At 38.5% G+C, this 17,997-nt stretch overlaps 1 protein-coding gene across 1 annotated transcript in view; it reads right to left on the bottom strand.

The window, feature by feature from the left end:
- NEK10 (NIMA related kinase 10) overlaps positions 1-17,997 on the bottom strand; it is a 221,021-nt gene that overhangs the window by 189,834 nt on the left and 13,190 nt on the right. The window contains exons 2-5 of the mRNA XM_055321516.1: positions 15,467-15,574; positions 15,126-15,186; positions 6,639-6,769; positions 4,848-4,946 (exon numbers count right to left, since the gene is read on the bottom strand). Coding sequence (XP_055177491.1) covers positions 4,848-4,946; positions 6,639-6,769; positions 15,126-15,186; positions 15,467-15,537 — 362 coding nt within the window. The 5' untranslated portion in view covers positions 15,538-15,574. The remainder of the gene's footprint in view (positions 1-4,847; positions 4,947-6,638; positions 6,770-15,125; positions 15,187-15,466; positions 15,575-17,997) is intronic.

Raw genomic sequence — 17,997 nt, 5'->3', positions numbered from 1 at the left:
ATCAACTTTGCATATTTCAAGAACTAAATCAAGAAGCTGAAGAGATTGCTGCTGTATCCTAACTTCTGGTCCTTTCCTCTCACCTCTGTGGACAGGGTCTGGAGTGCCAGTGCTGAGGATCAGATAAAGCTCAAAGAAGAGTCACTTGCATCATGACCTAGACCTAGCTTAGACATGGACAGCAAAGGTCTTCTGGTAAACAAGTAACTAGGAAGGACCTCTTGATTAGAAATTCCTGTGAAGTCCCCAGGACACTTTGAATAGCATTTCCTAATTGTTAAGGCTCTGACCAGAAGCTATTCCCTGTCTCAAGAGATTCTTTAAAAAAAAAAAAAATTTAAATATATATATATATATATATGTATTTAAGAGGATGGGGAGAGGCAGAGGGAGAAGAAACTCAAGCTGACTCTGTACTGAGCCCAATGCAGGGCTTGATCTCACAACCCTAAGATCAGACCTGAGCCAAAACCAAGAATCAGATGCCTAACTAACTGCACCACTCAGGCGCCTCCTACTCAAGTAGTTCTTAAGCTTTTGTGTGGAATATAAATAAATATCTTCCCAATCTTGACTTCTACAGATCATTTCCAAGATATGCCACATTTATAGTAGATATTTCCAAAAATGGGATGTAAGATAATAAGGACACCAACTTGTTCTTATTAGAAAAGTGATATTTTTAGACCAAAAAGGTCATGCTAAATGGATCAGGTGGTTCTCTTTTAACTGAAATTTGAAAACCTTATATACTTATCTCTCCAAAAGTTACAAGCAGGGGAAGAGAGGATATCCTAGCAATTGTAGGATAATCATACCAGGAAGAGACCAGTTAAGTGAACTGACTTTAAATAACAACAAATTTCATATTAAATAGGCAGTAATAGGATTTAATGAAAACATGATCTTAAAATATACACTATGAAACTAAGATCTATTTTATTTTACATTTAACAAAATTTAAGTTATAATTACAACTCTGCCCTGATAAGTAAAACAAAGCAAGGATGGATTCTGATGTTTGAGGCAATCATAAACATGATCCAGCATCCCTGAATTCATTTTAGACTTTTGCAGCATAAAGAGGTTCAGTTTTGCAATATATTAGAAAGAGTCATCAATTTTTCCTAAAGGCCTCTCCTAACCTTTGCTGGTCCAAAAGTGCTTTTTTTGAAGCCCTACTTTGTCATCGTCCTGGTTAATAGCCTCTTCTTCAATTATCATTGATCTCATTCTGCCAGTGCCTCATCACTCTGGTTCCAATAGTTCAGCACCATCACTTTTAGTATCTTCAGGAAATTCTACATCTTTAGCCAGATTTGCAAGCTCATTTCACAAGTATATCATGTTATATTTGCACTGTGTTATAGGATCTGCACAATGTCTGGAAATCAGCAAGGAATGGACCAACAAAGAGGGAGCTCAGAAGAACAGATACTGGGAAGAGATATCTGCGTAGAGGTCATATCCTTAATTAGAAGATTTGTCAAGTTTGTGACAACTATTACTTCCCTATACAACTTGGTAACAACCCAATCTTGTATACCAAGCACCCTTTGTACTTTCCTGGGTAGGCAGATGAAATGGAGAGGAGGTGCGTTTAAATCTTCTAATTGTAGACTCTCCTATAGGCAAATGATGTTATGGCAGAAAGAAAAGTTGGAAGGCCAAAATTCGCTTCCATACTCTGCCACACAGCAAGACTTACGACCACATGTAACCAGGAGTAACCTCAGCTTCAGACACGATACTTTCACTTGCCCTTTGAGATCTACTGTGAGGCAGTGCTTACAGCATTACCTTATCTGACCCTGGATTAACAAGTCCTGTCTCATTTCAGATGCCACCTGGCGATTTCATTTCTGAGAACAAGGGAGTAATCACAGGTCAGTCTTAGGAAAAGCACCCAGAAAGGAGGTATCCAGAAGTGTGGTTTAGGGGAAGACTGCAGTTGGGGAGAATGAAACAGAACAAAAACAGCATCACTCAGACATAAACTGACAGAGGAGCTGGAAGGGCTCACACTCCACACATGAGACAAAGTTCCCAATCAGCCATATCCTCAGGGTAAAACTGAGTCGCATAGCATCCTGAATATGTCCAATCTTGTCTACAACCTGAATTGGACCGAAGTCCACAGTCCCTCAACCTCCACCAGTCTTTAGTTGTCATGATATAAGTAGTTTATAACCACCATATTTTCCCTTGTACTAAAATAGTGGGCAACTCTTTTGCTGGCCAAAGTAGATGCTGAAGAAAGGGATCACATGTCCTATTCATCTTTGTATTTCTACCCTCTCTTCCTTCCCACTGTGTGTTCCCTCTCTTTCTTGCACATAGTAGATATCCAAAATTTTACTTATTGAATTTAATCCGAATTTTCCAGCCAACATTAAATCTGATGTTTGCAAAGAAATAGAATAGAAAGCTATACCAGAAATGGCCCTTAGATGTAATTCTTCTGTAAGTCTGAATTTAGAGGGAAAAGGGGAGGAAAGGCCATTCTGGCTATTTTAGCAAGGTCATATGGGGTGAGAAACAATGGAAGACCTTTACACTTAAGCCATCTTTGACCCAACCCTGCTTTTAGAATAGAACTGAACGTAACAATCTGTCAGCAGCCAGAGGATGACATAAAAGGATGCCCTTGATGTTCAACATTCCTAAATTCTTTCTCATACTATGAAAGCAAAACAGATCTATAATCATCTCTTCCTAGTTTGAAGATTTCCAGGGACTACTCATGTTGCAAGCCAGTAATTCCATCCAATCTAAGATGTCTCATTAATCACTAAGAATTTGAAAAGGTTCTGACAAGAGATTTCTTAACTTCAGAATTGTTAAGATATTTCCAACTGTTCGATGCCAACCCTTGCCCAATTAGTTTCCCTAACAATTTCTGCATCTAGTGCCCTCATACTGGGGACACAGCAACATCTCTCACATCTTTAATACAGGAATTATTCTTCCTTCCTTAAAGTATTGACCTGATAAATAGTCTATCGGACATCCCTTGAAGAGTCCATGATGGCTATCTTCAAAACAAATTAAAGAATGTCATTTCCTAATACCATTTCAGGCATAATTATTCTGCTACTAACCATTGTTCTACTCTGTTCAAGCTCAAGAAGAAAACGGTCCAGGACAACCCTAGGTCTTTTGTAGAATTCATTAATCTTTCTTTCATTTTTTTTTAAGATTTTATTTATGCATTCATGAGAGACACAGAGAAAAAGGCAGAGACATAGACAGAGGAATAAGCAGGTTCCCTACAGGGAGCCTGATATGGGACTCAATCTCAGGACCCAAAGGTCACAACCTGTGCCAAAGGCACTCAACCACTGAGCAACCCAGGTGCCCCAAATTCATTAATCTTTCAACAACCTTTGAGTATATTGTCAAGAACTGAACAGGGAACCAATTCCATAACCATGATAAAGATTTTAGGTTTTTTGTATCATCTAAGCCAGTCTAATAATCCTCTGCCTGAATCAAGTACAAAGGCAGATGCAGTCCCAATCCTGGATTGCTTTACACCAAACCAATGTATTTGGTAGCCAGTGTCCAATACTTAAATAACATAATATTAAATAACCCCCTTCAAGTGATCAAATCATAAGACCATCACTTAGCCATTTTTAGTAACTGATTCATCATGGAGGACCCACCAGGATACTATTCTACTTAAAGTCAGTTATTGCACTGGCCCAAGTCAGAGTTTTATTTCGGTCAAGGCATTAAATTATTAATATTTCTCCTATTTTCCAGAATAGGAGTGATTTTTTTCCCATCTCACTGGGGCAGAATTCAGATATCTCAATCAAGTCCCAAAGAAATGAGGAAGAGTAAAGGTTCTTTACAGGCCTCTTTTCAGCGGATGCTTGGGAGAGAGAGCCTGGGCCTCCATGTAAGGGTAGAAGGCAAGACCCACCATGACACAATGTTGGGAGCCACCTACATATTAGGCAACTGCATGACCAGCTCTCACTTCAAGCAGCCCAAATGAATAGAAAATTCAGCCTTGACTGCAATCTACCTCTAGTCAATGGCTCATTGAAAACCCCTGATGTTTGTGAGACAGAATCTAGAGGCCTTGCTAATCCTTCTCTACAGTCCCAACATTGCATCTGTGTTAAGACAAGAAGAGCAATGGAGAGAACATTTGATTTGTACCTGAGAAGAAATATCATCATAGGGCCATGCCTGGGGGTTACACATTCATCCTTTCCCCAAGCAAGGCTGGGGCAGCCCATTTAATTAGTCCTGTATCAACCACAAAAATGTGCCATGAGGATGTTGGTCATCGATTTACCCAACGTCTGTTTCATAAGGATGCTGGCAATAAACTCCTTCTGAGTATCCAAATTTAAAGTAAGAATAATAAGAAAAGGGTAGCCCGGGTGGCTCAGCTGTTTAGTGCCGCCTTCAGCCCAGGGTGTGATCCTGGAGACCTGGGATCGAGTCCCACATCGGGCTCCCTGCATGGAGCCTGCTTCTCCCTCTGCCTGTGTCCCTGCCTCTCTTTCTCTCTCTGTCTCTCATTAATAAATAAATAAAATATTTTTAAAAAGAGAATCATAAGAAAAACAGTATAACATGGGTGTTTTCCCATTTTACCTTATCTATCATAATATTTGGCTAAATGCAGTACTTAACCAGAGTGATTTAAATGAGATTGACTGCAATGCCTAGTCATTTGCCTCCTTCTAAATGATATTTGCTCTATTTTATCCTTTAAGTATGTTGTGTTCAATCTCATAAACTGCTTCAAACCATATGCTAGAAATAAGACATACAAGATATGCCATTCTTGGGTAAATTGTTGGTCTTTTCTGGGGTGATCTTACCTGCAGATGAGTCTATTTTTCACCAAGGCTGTAAAGATCTCCTGAAATAGTTTATGCTGGGGATGTTTGCTGAAGTTTCTCTCATTCTTGTAGTTTATACTGAGATGGAAAAAACAGAAAAGCATTTTGTAATAGAAATTATTTAGGCTGCCTCAAAGTTCCCAATGCAGGCAGAGAACACTTGTATTCATGCAGCTATTGAAGGATTCTCCGGATTTAACATAAAACTAAAGGCACATATCAACTGTTAAAAGAAGAACTAGAAAATCAATTATAAAGTTAATAATAAAGATTACAATCGAGCATATATACTTCATTTCACCATCTTATTCCTCATAAACGCTTCATAGCTGAACTTGTTCAGATGGGGGAAAGGGGAATAGAAAGAGAATGAATGATGAGAGCACATTATCTAGATACTGTGCATGAGGCAGTAAACAATTCCCTCTTCTTTTATCGACCCACAAACCCACCAACTGCTATAACTATTAACACCAGTGCTAATTGTACATATTTCCTTGTAGGTAATATGGATTTATTAAACACAAGCTAAACCCCTTCAACTGTGAACATTTCTGTGGTTGCTGATTGTTTGCATGTTATGTGTGTGTGTGTGTGTGTGTGAGTGAGTGTGTGTGTATGTGTTTAACAAAGTCTGGAGGTATCCCATCTTTAGCTTCTTTCTTCTGATATTATAGCTAATTAAAGAGGTTATAAATACTGTAAAACATTCCACTTTAAAATTGGGAGAAGCTAAGAGATAAATGCACAAAATGTGCATTATATTTATCATTATAAAATATATGATGTACTATTTTTGTGCATATTAAAAAGACCAATTTTAAGACCAGGTCAAATAAGCTAGAATTACATGAACATATCACCTCAAAGGCAAGTTCTATGACCTTATATTGTCATTTGTATTGTGCTGCTTTTGCAGTCTTTCAGATGTCACTGGACAACACATCCCTACCCCTTCCAGCTGAGGGCTGTAATGCAATCTTAGTACATGGACACTAGTAGACTGAATAGGTAAGAATTTTTAAAGAATTTAGTGTTCCTCACTAAATATACACCATGTCACATCATGTGACTTTTGTGGACTATCAAATTCATTGTCATAAAATGACAGGAAGACAAAATCTAGGCCAAATAAACAAACGATCATCCTAGAATATTCATCTTGATATTTCACGCCATTCATTATTTACATGGTACTTAGTACCAAATGACGTCAGTCAGTACATGGTAAACCTGAGAGAACAGGCTCCTGGAAGGGGAGTGGCCCACAAGAATGTGCCACTTCCAGGAGGTCTAAATGGCGACAGGAGAGATGACCTGAATTGAGGGTTTCCATGTGAAAGGTGAGGTGCAATCCCTTCAACTGAAAACCTCAGTTGCTTTGTCAACCACAATCCTTAGCCACCATATCTGTTTAGTGCAAATGCTTCTTTTAGGCCTCCTCACGGCTGGCAAGGTATGAGCAGACCAAAACATTAAGACAAAGCCTGGAATCAGCCAGGTCAATAACCTGGAACCAATTCCTCATGGAACAAGTGCCAAAGGCATCTCAGCAAGGTGTCCTGAAATCCCCAGGTCGGTTCCACCTGCAGCCATCAAGCTGTATTTACACACTATTTCGGGAATGTTTTAAGCACTAGCTAAAAGTATTAAGTTAAGAATCCCCATGGTAAATTTTGAAACAAATTTAAATTTTAGTTCCTGTGACCAACCAAGTTTTGGGCTAATTAGAATAGGTTGCTGAAGGCAAAGGAGATACCAGATTCTTACCTAAAATTTTCAAGTTCAACAGCTTCTGTGGACTCATGCCACTGACCTCGGGTTCTATGTCCACCCACCTTGATGACATGCTCGGACTTCGTCATGCTATTTTGGGCACTATCGAAGTTAATGGCTGGAAGCTATAGAAATAGAAGCATAAAACCCCTGAGGATAACAATTCAACACAGGATAAGACAAGTAACAAAATGGGGGGAGGGAGGTAGTTGGAGGCCAGATAAAGGGAATGAGGTGTTTTTGTTTCCCAAACCAATTAATTAACATGATAGCCAAACCAAATGTAGTTTTCTAAGATTTAAACATTTTTGACTTAAACATTTATTCTCTCTACCTTATGCTGCTTTACTTTTCTTCATAGCTTGTAACACCATCTGCCATATCTTACAGTTATTCATGTATTTTCAGTCTCCCTTGATTATAATGGCAGCTCAATATGAGAAGTACTTTGAACATAGTCTGGTTTAGGCCTTAGGAGTTTTTGAAGCTTCTTGGGTGATTCAAATGTGCCATCAGAATGGAGAGATTCCAGGTTCAGCTAGAACTCTCTGGTACAGCGTGAAACCCCAAACTGATAATAAGTCATCATTCATTCTTCAACATTTGTCAATCATACACACTGCTTGCCAGGTGTTAGAGATATAAAGGTAAAGAAGATTCTATCCCTTTTAATCAGTCTGAACATCCTGACTAGTCAACCATATTTATAAAAGTCATGAACTCACCACAAGAAAAGTAAAAATTTGCTTAAAAAAAAGAAAAAAATTGCTTAAATTAACCGTAACAACTCGAGTATGTCTTCCATTTACAATATGAACTGGTAATTATCTATATAATAAATTATAAGTTATCAGTATTAAAACAGTTTAACTTACCAATATCTACCTATAATTGGGATAACCCTGAGAATTATTTTTTGTACCATGGTAAAACTGAGTATAGTGCAAATACCCTATTGTTTCCAAAGTACAAATGAAGGTTATTCTATAATTAGTGAAACTATTACAGATAAGGTAAGTAAAACATAATATAAAAAAATAAAAGATCCACTTTTCCATTATATTTATAATTATTAAATGAAGCTACTATATGTTATACATATATTATTCCGCAAAAACATGTGACACAAATTCGCATAAAGACCTCATTCATCATTGCCTTATCCAAAAAAAGGATATTTGACTTCCCTTTAGGCAATCAGCTTATATATAGAAAGACACATTATAATAAAGACATTGTTTTATGGCTAGCAAAAAAAAAAATCCTTCATCATATGCCAGCTACAGTTGAATTCTCAAAACATTAATAATAAATCTTTCATCCTGTTAAACTATCTTTCTATCTCAGAATAGTGGGCCAATCAATCCAAACACCACAAGACAAAGGGCCATGAACACCTAAGAGAGGAAGGCTTCCTGGCTAAGAGAATAAACTCTAGGCCAGGTGCCTTGATTTAAAACTACCAGTACATAGCTACATAATCTTGGAAGCGTTACTGATCTCCCTGTGCATTAGTTTCCACATCATCAAAATGGAAATAATTAATTATAATAATAATAATTATTATTATTATTGGAGGCAGAGTTATTATGAAAACTAAATGAGTTAGTATTTATAAAGCACTTGTTATGTGCCTGGCATAGTGTCCAAGTGCTTTATACTCTTAATCCTCATGATTATTCCCATTGTACAGATAAACTTGCTAACCAAATAAAATGTGTCCTTACAAATTAGATGACTCCTGAATATAACCTAAATTATATTGACCATGAAGTCACAGCAATGAGCAAATGTTCCTATGTTACACAAGAAACACTAGGTAGCAAACAGAAAGTGGATTTTCCAAGTCCAAGGTATTTCAAACCCCCTGCCATTACCACAACCCCCAGATTATTGATCACAAGAGGGAAGGTAGCCAGCACAGAGAAAATAGCTCATTCCACTTAGGGAAAATGGGTAGAAAACTGTCAGTTTGCAGCCATTCCCTTTGTCGGGAGAATAAGCAGCCAGAATTGGGAATCAACTCATGGAAACTCAGTAGAAAGATGGACTTGACAGCTATAATTGCAAAGACCACGAACTTAATAGTAGGAACCTTGAAGCAAACAGCCCTCTTCAGAGTCCAAAACCCAGAGCCTTTTCCCTTGTCTCCTCAATTCCTCAGGTTCTCTGTATTCTTCATCATCTACTGTAGAAGGAGGTCCAATAAAATCTGTGTGACATGGCTCTCCACCTGGTATTGTCACAATCAAGGTATCCACATGAGCCACCCCTTACAGATTTCTTCACATTAAGCCATTAGTTCTTTTAAAGTATACTACACTGACAGATTATTCTTGTCAACCCAACTTCTGAGATTTTGGATGTAATAAATATATCATAACACAAATTGACATAGAAAATTTTAAGGTATATCCTGTCCTTTCCCACAACTGATGGACTTAAAGGCACTTAGATTTGAAAACCTCTTCAAAAGGCACAAAACCCAACCATCATTCATCCTCATGACCACCATCACTGTAGATGATACTTACATGGTGATCACCATATGGCAGGCACTATTCTAAGTGCTTTGTGAGTATTAAATATATTTAATCCTCATAACAACTCTATGAGATAAATACTATTTTATAAATGAGAAAACTAAGGTACAGAGGAGCTAAGTGACTTGCCCCACGGTCACATAGTGCAAGGGGCAGAGCTTGTATTCAAATCTAGGCAACCTGCCTCCCTCTCCAACATTCTCAGTCCTCTACCAGCTATGTATGTATCTCTAGTGATGAGAAACACTATCCTGAGTCAGCCCTCTTGCTTTTCAGAGTTCCTGTCTTGCCCAAGGTTTTCTTCATACAGAGATGAAAATCTGTCTTGTCTCCCTGTGTTCTGATCCTGTCTTCCAGTCCAGCATCATTTCTTTGCATAATATTTGAAAGGACTAAATTGTTTCTTTAAACATGTAGGGTGGCTAGTTCTGAGGGAATCCCCAGACAAACAACCCTGTGGAGAGGCCTCCCACCTACAAACGGCACCCACTTGCCAGTCCCCAGTCAGTGTAGAGAGGATCACAGCACCTAGCGGCAACCCCATCAGAGACCTGGACTGGAACTATCCAGGCAAACTGAATTCATGACCCACAACATGGGTGAGAGACAGTAAATGATCATTGTTGCTTAAACCACTAAGTTTAGAATGATTTGCTATGCAGTATTTGATAATAGATCCAACACAGACTAAAATAAGAATCCACAAGTCCATATAATATAAATAAATAAATGAATAAGCAAAATAGGTCAGGTAAATATAAAACTGTGCCCCAAGTTCTGGCTGCATTTAATTGGTCACTTGTCCCAGAAACCACTGTAGTGTTTGACCACTCCATGCCCGGGCATGTGCTGCAGACTGTGACTCCTGATCACATTTCAGGGCTCAGCTCAAACAGCCTCCTGGTAAGCACCTGCCCCAGCCTTCCCAGCAGAGCTGTTCACTCCCTCCCTAGTGGCATTACTAGAATGAACTCTCCTATAGCATTTACCATACTGGTACAATGTCTAGTTTACATATCAGCCTCTTCCCTTTGAATATGGCCACCCTAAGGACAGCATTACAACTGTCTATCTTTGTGTTTTTAGCACCTGTCACAGAGCCTTGCACACATTACATACTCAAATGCAAAACAGTCAAGTGAACATTTACTTTATCCCCTGTCTCTTTGCTAAACTGATTCATTCTTCACCACCTCTAGATGAGTTCATCTATTCCGCACTTTTGTTGTAAACACTTGAGAACAGGCTGCGAGAGGAGTGAATAGGGTTTATTGTGGTAAACAGTAAAGGAAAGATAGGGTGGGCCATGGACTGGGATGCCAAGAATATTTCAGAGTATTCCAGACAGACTTTTATGGGCTCGAAGACAGAGGACAGCTATCTGTGCTCTAGAAAATGAGAGGTGCCTGGGCAGCTTGAATAGAATGAGTGGAAAGTAAAGAGATTACAGATTGAAGCAAAGGACTTTCCTAAAAATGTGATTGTGTCACCTCTGACTGGAAGTGTCAACATTCCCTATTTGCTTATGGGACCAAATACAAAATGTGTAGATGGGCTTTCAGGCACTGCACAACCTCATCTAGCTCTAGGTACCACTACTTCCAAAAGAAACGTCTGGTCACCATTTTACTCAAATGCTTGTTATTTTCTTTAGATACCTGATTATTTTACTCACTTCACTGATATGCCTTTCCACCAATTCCACTGATGGAAAACTAGCCTATTTTTCAAGAACCATTCCCTTCCTGTGATTTGAGCTAGTAGAGGCCTTCTTATGCCTGTCAAAATCCATATACCCACCATCTGTACCATTCCTTCAGGAACCATGTCTTGCCTTGTCATATGTGATGACTGTCTTTCCCATGCCTTATCTCTCAGAACACAGGAACTGTGCCCTATGACTTATCAAAATCACCTGTATTTCAAGGTATATAATGGGTCTTTACTGAATTCATTTGTTCTTTCTTCTACCTTTTTTAGTTATTGCAAACCAATTTCTCAGTTCCTTGGTTTTGAATGTAAAGGAAAAGAAAACTGAATTCCAGCTTTCAGTAGATTACTTCAAGATTTGTGGAAAGTTCTGGTGAAATCTCCAACTAACTTTGCTACTTCACTCTGCTTCAACAAGCTGGAGCAATTCCTTTCCTAGAATTGTCTTTATTAGGTTATGATTATTCTAACCCTGCCTCCTCAGTGTGTCTGTCCCCAGTTCTGTCCCACCGTGGGACTGTCCCACAGAACATCAAGCTCTAATGTGGTTACACAAGGCACACAGAGATACACAGAGCAGTCCAGGCAAAAAACGAAAGTAGAACGTTGGAACACAAGGAAATAACAGGGAAGTGGCTTGGCACATTAGAGATTCAGATAAAAGACATTCAGTTCTTTGCAATTCTCTGCCTAAATCGCAAAGTAAATTTCCTCTGCAACTGATTAATTGGCCATTTTGGTCCATTTGCAAATAACAGGCCAGGTCTTGTTAGATCGGAAATTTAGATGAGTGAGCCTTACTCCCAAATTTCTCTTTGCAAATTGACTGCTAAAAATCTCAGATCCAAATGTGTGAGCCACTTTGCATATTTCAATGAGCATCTCTGTGTGCCTCCCTCTACTTTGTCTCAAACCCTTGTTCTTCTTTCTTTTTTGGCCTTGGTTTTAATTTATGATAAACTGTCTTACTTTGTGTATCTTTGTAAAACCCTCCTTACATTCTTTCTAGAACAAGCAAGATATAAATAAATGCTTGATTTATCCTTTCCAATATCTTTCTTCTCCACACTATTTTCCTGAAAAGAGAATAGGGTGTTCAGAATAACATGTATTATTTCAAAACTAAGGATGCATTAATTTGATCAACAGAATTAGGAATGAATTTTGTGAACCTTGGGACCTTCATATCATTGAGGGCATTTTCATTTTTTTCTTAGAACCACCTACTTTCTGAATAATTCAAGCATTACAAATATGCATTTTTGTACATGTGGAAGACCTTACAAAAAGCTAATCCATGTGAACTTGTCAGACAACAGACTGCAAATTCTAAAAGTGGTTAAAGGAGGAACTATTAAATTCACTTTAGTTAACCTGGCTAGATGTTAATAAGAAAGTGGTGTTGATAGGAGACACAATAGATCTAGTCAGAGTGAGCTTTAAAGTTGGAAACTTAGGGGATCCCTGGGTGGCTCAGCGGGGTTCAGTGCCTGCCTTTGGCCCAGGGCATGATCCTGGAGACCTGGGATTGAGTTCTATGTCAGGCTTCTAGCATGGAGCCTGCTTCTCCCTCTGCCTGTGTCTCTACCTCTCTCTCTTTCTCTATGTCTATCATGAATAAATAAATAAAATCTTTAAAAAAAAAAAAGTTGGAAAATTAAATGAAAAAAATCACCATTAGTGGGATGCCTGGGTGGCTCAGTCAGTTGACTGTCTGATTCTTCATTTCAGCTCAGGTCATGATCTCAGGGTTATGAGACTGAGCCCTGCATCAGGCTCTCCACTCAGCACAGAGTCTGCTTAGGATTTTTTCTCTCCCTCTCCCTCTGCCTGCTCCCCCATTCCACCTCATGCTTGTGTGCGCTCTCATAAATAAATAAATAAATTAATAAATTAATTAATTAATTAATTAATTAATTAATTTAAACCGCACCATTGGTGTTTCTTTTACTCTGGCCATGAAGTTATACATGCTCATGATGTAACCCAATTATTTTAAGCCATAATTCAATTTGACAAAAACTGACCAAGAGCTTACCAAATGGAGGATACAATAAAACAGAGGCAAAGTCAAAGTTGCTGGGAAATATATATTCTCATCTGGAAGTAAGACATGTAGACAAATGTTTCCAAAACAAGGAAGAACATAGTGCTACAACTGTGAAAGAAAGTGCTTTGAGAAGAGAAAGCTCACTTCCAGAATGCAAAATGAATGCTTTTTTGCAGATGTGGTATCACTAGTTGTGGGTCTTACAACTCGATTAGATTTTATAGGAAAGAAATTTAGGAGAAGGGCAAATTCGGGAGAAGGGAATAGTCAAGGGAAAAAGTAGAAGACTTTGACATCGTGGTTACATCTTAGAATGTACAGTGAGAAGGAATAGGAACTACAATCAAAACCATATGCTGAGTTACCTTGCTCACCATCCAAGAAAGAAGGAATGTGACTTGGAGTAATTGTCCATGAAGGATTATGGGTAGCAATCGGGGAGATTCTTTTAGCAGGGTAGGGATAGACAAAGAGCAGTAGTGACTGCTGACGGATGGGAAGAAATTGCTCCTGAGGGCCATCATATGAATAGCAGAGAAGAAGGACTAATAGGTGAAAAGATATTTTATGACTATGTTTACTCCAAATCAGGGATCCAAATGTCTTTTGAACTGGAATTTAATTTCCCAAGTCATTTAAAAGGTATCTCAGTGGCTAGGCACATAGATTGCATAGATTGCAAAGATGTAGAGTTTGGGTTCAGATCTGTAGTCCAACCACCAGCTTGCTGTATGGTCTTGATAAAGTCACTGAACTCTCTATGCCTCAGTTTCCTAACTTATAAAAATGGGAGATGTGGTTAACTAAACAGAGAGATGCAGCAGACACATAGTAAACATTCCCTAAACATGAACTATATTATTTGGCCTTTATGTGCCATCAAATCATTAGAAGGTCATCCTTGACTATAAATAAATAGATTAAGATATTATTGTTCTCTGTTAGTTTGATGGATATATCAAAATCCATCAAGATTCCCACTACACAAGCTCTTCAACAAATTTACTTGAACTAGTATAACATAGTAGACTTTGGTGCCAGGTCACTGCAGTTCAAGAACCTTCCCTACCAACTAATGGTGCTCATTGTCTACTCAGCTGTTCCCCAAATCTTCACCGATGGCCTCTAATCTCATGATTCTCCAAAGTCTAACAAAAGTAAAACCAAAAAGAAAAATTTGAAGATAAATTCAAGTAGAGGTATCATTCTCTCTCCATGTAATAAAAAGATAAAAATGCTATCATAAAAATAGCCAAGGGGAACCTGAGTGGCTCAGTGGTTGAGTGTCTGCCTTTGGCTCAGGTCATGACCCGGGGGTCCTAGGATTAAGTCCTGCATCAGGCTCCCCACGGGGAGCCTGCTTTTCCCTATGACCATGTCTCTGACTCTCTCTATATATCTCTCATGAATAAGTAAATAAAATCTTTAAACGTAAATAAATGAATAAAAATAAAAATAGCCAAATTCATTCCTTTCCCCTCTTTTCGGTGAGACAAAATGTGCAGCAAGCATCAGAGGCAGTACTGTAGGAACTGGGCAGCATGAAGAGGGGTGGAGGGGAGTAGAAAGGACACTCAGTGTTTGGGAAAAAATCAAATTCCCTAAAGCTCCAAAGAGTCAAATACCAGGCATTCAATAGTACAGTATGCTGTTTCTAGACTGAAGGGCTTTGGTAATTAGGACACATGGCAATAAACAGAAAATAAAGTAGAGCCCAGGACTGAAAGGAGAATGAAAAGGCTATAGATGCTGAGTCTTGGCAGAACCTGAACCAGGTATGAGAGAAACAGCCAGATGAAGAAAGACAAAAAATATTTAAGAACTAAGAAAAGCAGATATACTATTGTTCATAAAAATGTTAAATTGGGGGCACCTGGGTGGCTCAGTCAGTTAAGCATCTGCCTTCAGCTCAGATCATGGTCTTGGGGTCCTGGTGTTGAGCCCCATGTTAGGCTCCCTGGTCAGTGAGGAGTCTGCTCACCTCTCTGCCTCTGCCTCTTCCCCCCAGCTTGTTCGTTCTCTCTCTCTCTCTCTCTCTCTCTCTCTCTCTCTCTCCCCTCTCTCTCAGACACACACACACAAATAAATAAAATCTTTTTTAAAAAATGTTATATCAATCCCTTTGGAAACATGTGAGTTCTCTTTTATTAATGCATACATAGTCTTTGAAAACACTACCTGTTGTTTGCTTGACTGGACGTTCAAAAGGCAACGAAGTCTTTTAAGATCTGAATAGTCCCTAGGAGAAAGAAGAACACAGTGTGAACCAACTGAAGACTCCAGGTGAACTAGTCATCCCCACTGATGGGCATTGCCTCTCCAAGGCCTATCTTATAGACAGAAATGTATACACACTAAGCATTTCCTTTAGAACTCTAGAAAAGATCAAACATTTCAGTAAACACCATAACCCAGAACAGCCATTGTCAAGGGTCTACTCTATTCCTCAAGAAGCCATTAATTCTGGTTGCCTACCACTGTCTGAGTTAATAATTAGCAAAGACTCAATAATGGGTTACCTGGTGGTGATTCCTTGTTTTTTATCAGTTGATTTTTCTGTGGTCTTCACCTTTTTGTCTTGATCAGGCATTGTAAAATATCAATGCCCCAGAATTAACATTGCATGCCTTTCAAAATAAACCAGAGGGGAAAACTTTAGTTGGGTTTGTGCTCCAAAATATTCTCATGCAAGTCACTTTATAAAACTTATTTAAATATGCAAAAAATAACATTCATTTATAATACAATAAAAATATTACTATGGGTAGCACTTAGGGGCGTCTGGGTAACTTAGTTGGTTGAGCATCTGACTCTTGGTTTTTGGCTCAGGTCATGATCTCAGAGTCTTGGGATCAAGCACCACATCAGGCTCCATGCTCAGTGGGTAGTCTGATAGAGATTCTCTCTCTCCTTTTCCTTCTGCCCCTTCCTCCCTTTCTATAATAAATAAATAAATATTTTAAAAATACATAAGTAGCATCTCTTATTTATCACTCAAAGGCCTTCAGATACATTTGGGACATAGTTTATAGGTATAGAAGCCCATGAGCCTCTGTTTTCTGAGTCATCCTTGATTTCAAATATTCTGACCCATTGTTCTAACAAATACACTATTCTGTTTGTCAGGAAAAGTGCCCCCATTGAGGGTTTCCCTAAAACATGTATCTGTAAGCAAGTACCGTAAGTCCAACTAATGCTTTTATGTCACCTTGCTTGTCTTCTCGACAAGTATCCTTAACTGTATGCTGCTAATTCAAGGGGTTCCTCCCTTATAATGGGTCATCTACCTAAAAGCCCAGAGGAAGTCCCACCCAGCTGCAAATAAGCAATACAGTGTCAAAGGTAATGCACAAAACTTCACTGGATTTCCAGAATTCCTAAAGCTTTCACACTGCCACCTGAATCCCCATGTGGGCCAAGTGTAGTGACAAGCTCTTCAGCAAGAATTGGGTCCACCTTGCACAGCCCCTGCACTCATTCAACCTGTCAAGAGCAAGCCAACAGGCCCCAAATGGAGTCACTTACACTGAGCCTCAGGCCACCAAACTTCAATACATTTTTAGCACTCTCAGATATGAAAACTTAAACTAGCCAATCAGGAATCATCAGATCAGCATTAGTTAAATAATCTGCTTGATATACCCATGTTGTTACCCTTTAAAAAAAAGCAACCTTGCAATACCCAATCTATTTTTTGACTAATATAACTTCCTCATTCCTGCTCCTTTCTGCCTATAAAGCTCCCCAGAGTTCCTGTCTATCTGCTAGAACGGATGTTGTCCAATTCATGAATCACTGAATAAAGCCAATAGGATCTTTAAAATTTACTCGGTTGAAGTTTGTTTTTAAACATTCTGGACAGTGAGGATGGCCAGCCTGGGAATACAACCCAACTGGCATTTCAGTCTTCTGAATAAACTTGGTAGTCATCATGGTCACCCTTCCCAGGATAAATTTTAATACTATTTCCCACTCCTATGCAAAAGGTAAGAGATAAGGCAGATTACTTAACCAATGAATGGAAAACAATTTACTTGTTTGCCCTTTTTAATCCATTTCTGATTCAATTGTTTTAATTTCCAGAATAGAAACAAGCAAACAAAAAAATTGAAGATACCCATGCTTTCAGTCACATAGCAAATACAAAATTAAATATGCTATTGGCTTAATTTGATTAGATGTAAAATTTTCCAACTGTGCTTTAATGCCACAGCTTGACTTCAGAGTTATTTTCAGGCATGAAAAAGCATGTTATTGTCTTATAATTGCATGCCTCAATGTATTGTGAAATCGAAGGTCAAATCCAAGTGTTTCAGAGATATTTAAAGGCAAAAGGAATGTGCCAATGGGTGTTTCACTGCAACAGAATGGAGCGAAACTTTATTTTGTAAGATGTACAAAGACAGTTTATCTAAGGATTTAAAAAATAATTGTTCCAGTACAGCTTTCATATTTATGACAAAAAGCTGAGCTGGAATTACGAGTTGGGGACTAGGCTCTCTTCACAGATGCACACCCCAAAAAGTATAATAATGATATTTTAGGATTGTGCTTAGAACATAACACCATGGATTTATACAATGAAGAAATATTTACTGAACATTTACTATATCCAATCGCAGATTGAGAACTGCCAAAGGTAAAACAGGCTATCACACACATATAATTCCACCACAAGCAAATAAAAACCCACTTAATGACTTCAAACTATGGTTTGTGATGTATTCAGATAAAGATTGAATTCACATTCATTTTTCTGTAAAAGAAAGAAGGAAGGAAGGGAAGGAGGGAAGACGAGAGGGTAGAAGAAAGGAAGCATGGAGGACGATCTGCAAATAATTTTTAAAAGCAAAAGATCTAAGTGCTTTTTATATTTGGATATTAAAATGCTCCAAAAGTTATAAAATAAATGGAAATCCAATCAAAATGAATAGAATCTGATTTTACTTTTCCTTCAAGGACTGAGGGGAAAATGCCAGATAGACACATTGGCCTGCTGGCTTCCATTTCCTGTGCAAACCAGAGCTACATACTGTGTCAGAAGTAGGAA

The sequence above is a fragment of the Nyctereutes procyonoides genome, unplaced genomic scaffold, assembly GCF_905146905.1.
Source record: "Nyctereutes procyonoides isolate TBG_1078 unplaced genomic scaffold, NYPRO_anot_genome, whole genome shotgun sequence".
NCBI classification, from domain to species: domain Eukaryota; kingdom Metazoa; phylum Chordata; class Mammalia; order Carnivora; family Canidae; genus Nyctereutes; species Nyctereutes procyonoides.
The sequence above is the reverse complement of the archived record's forward strand: the minus strand, read 5'-3'. Positions and strand labels throughout refer to the sequence as shown.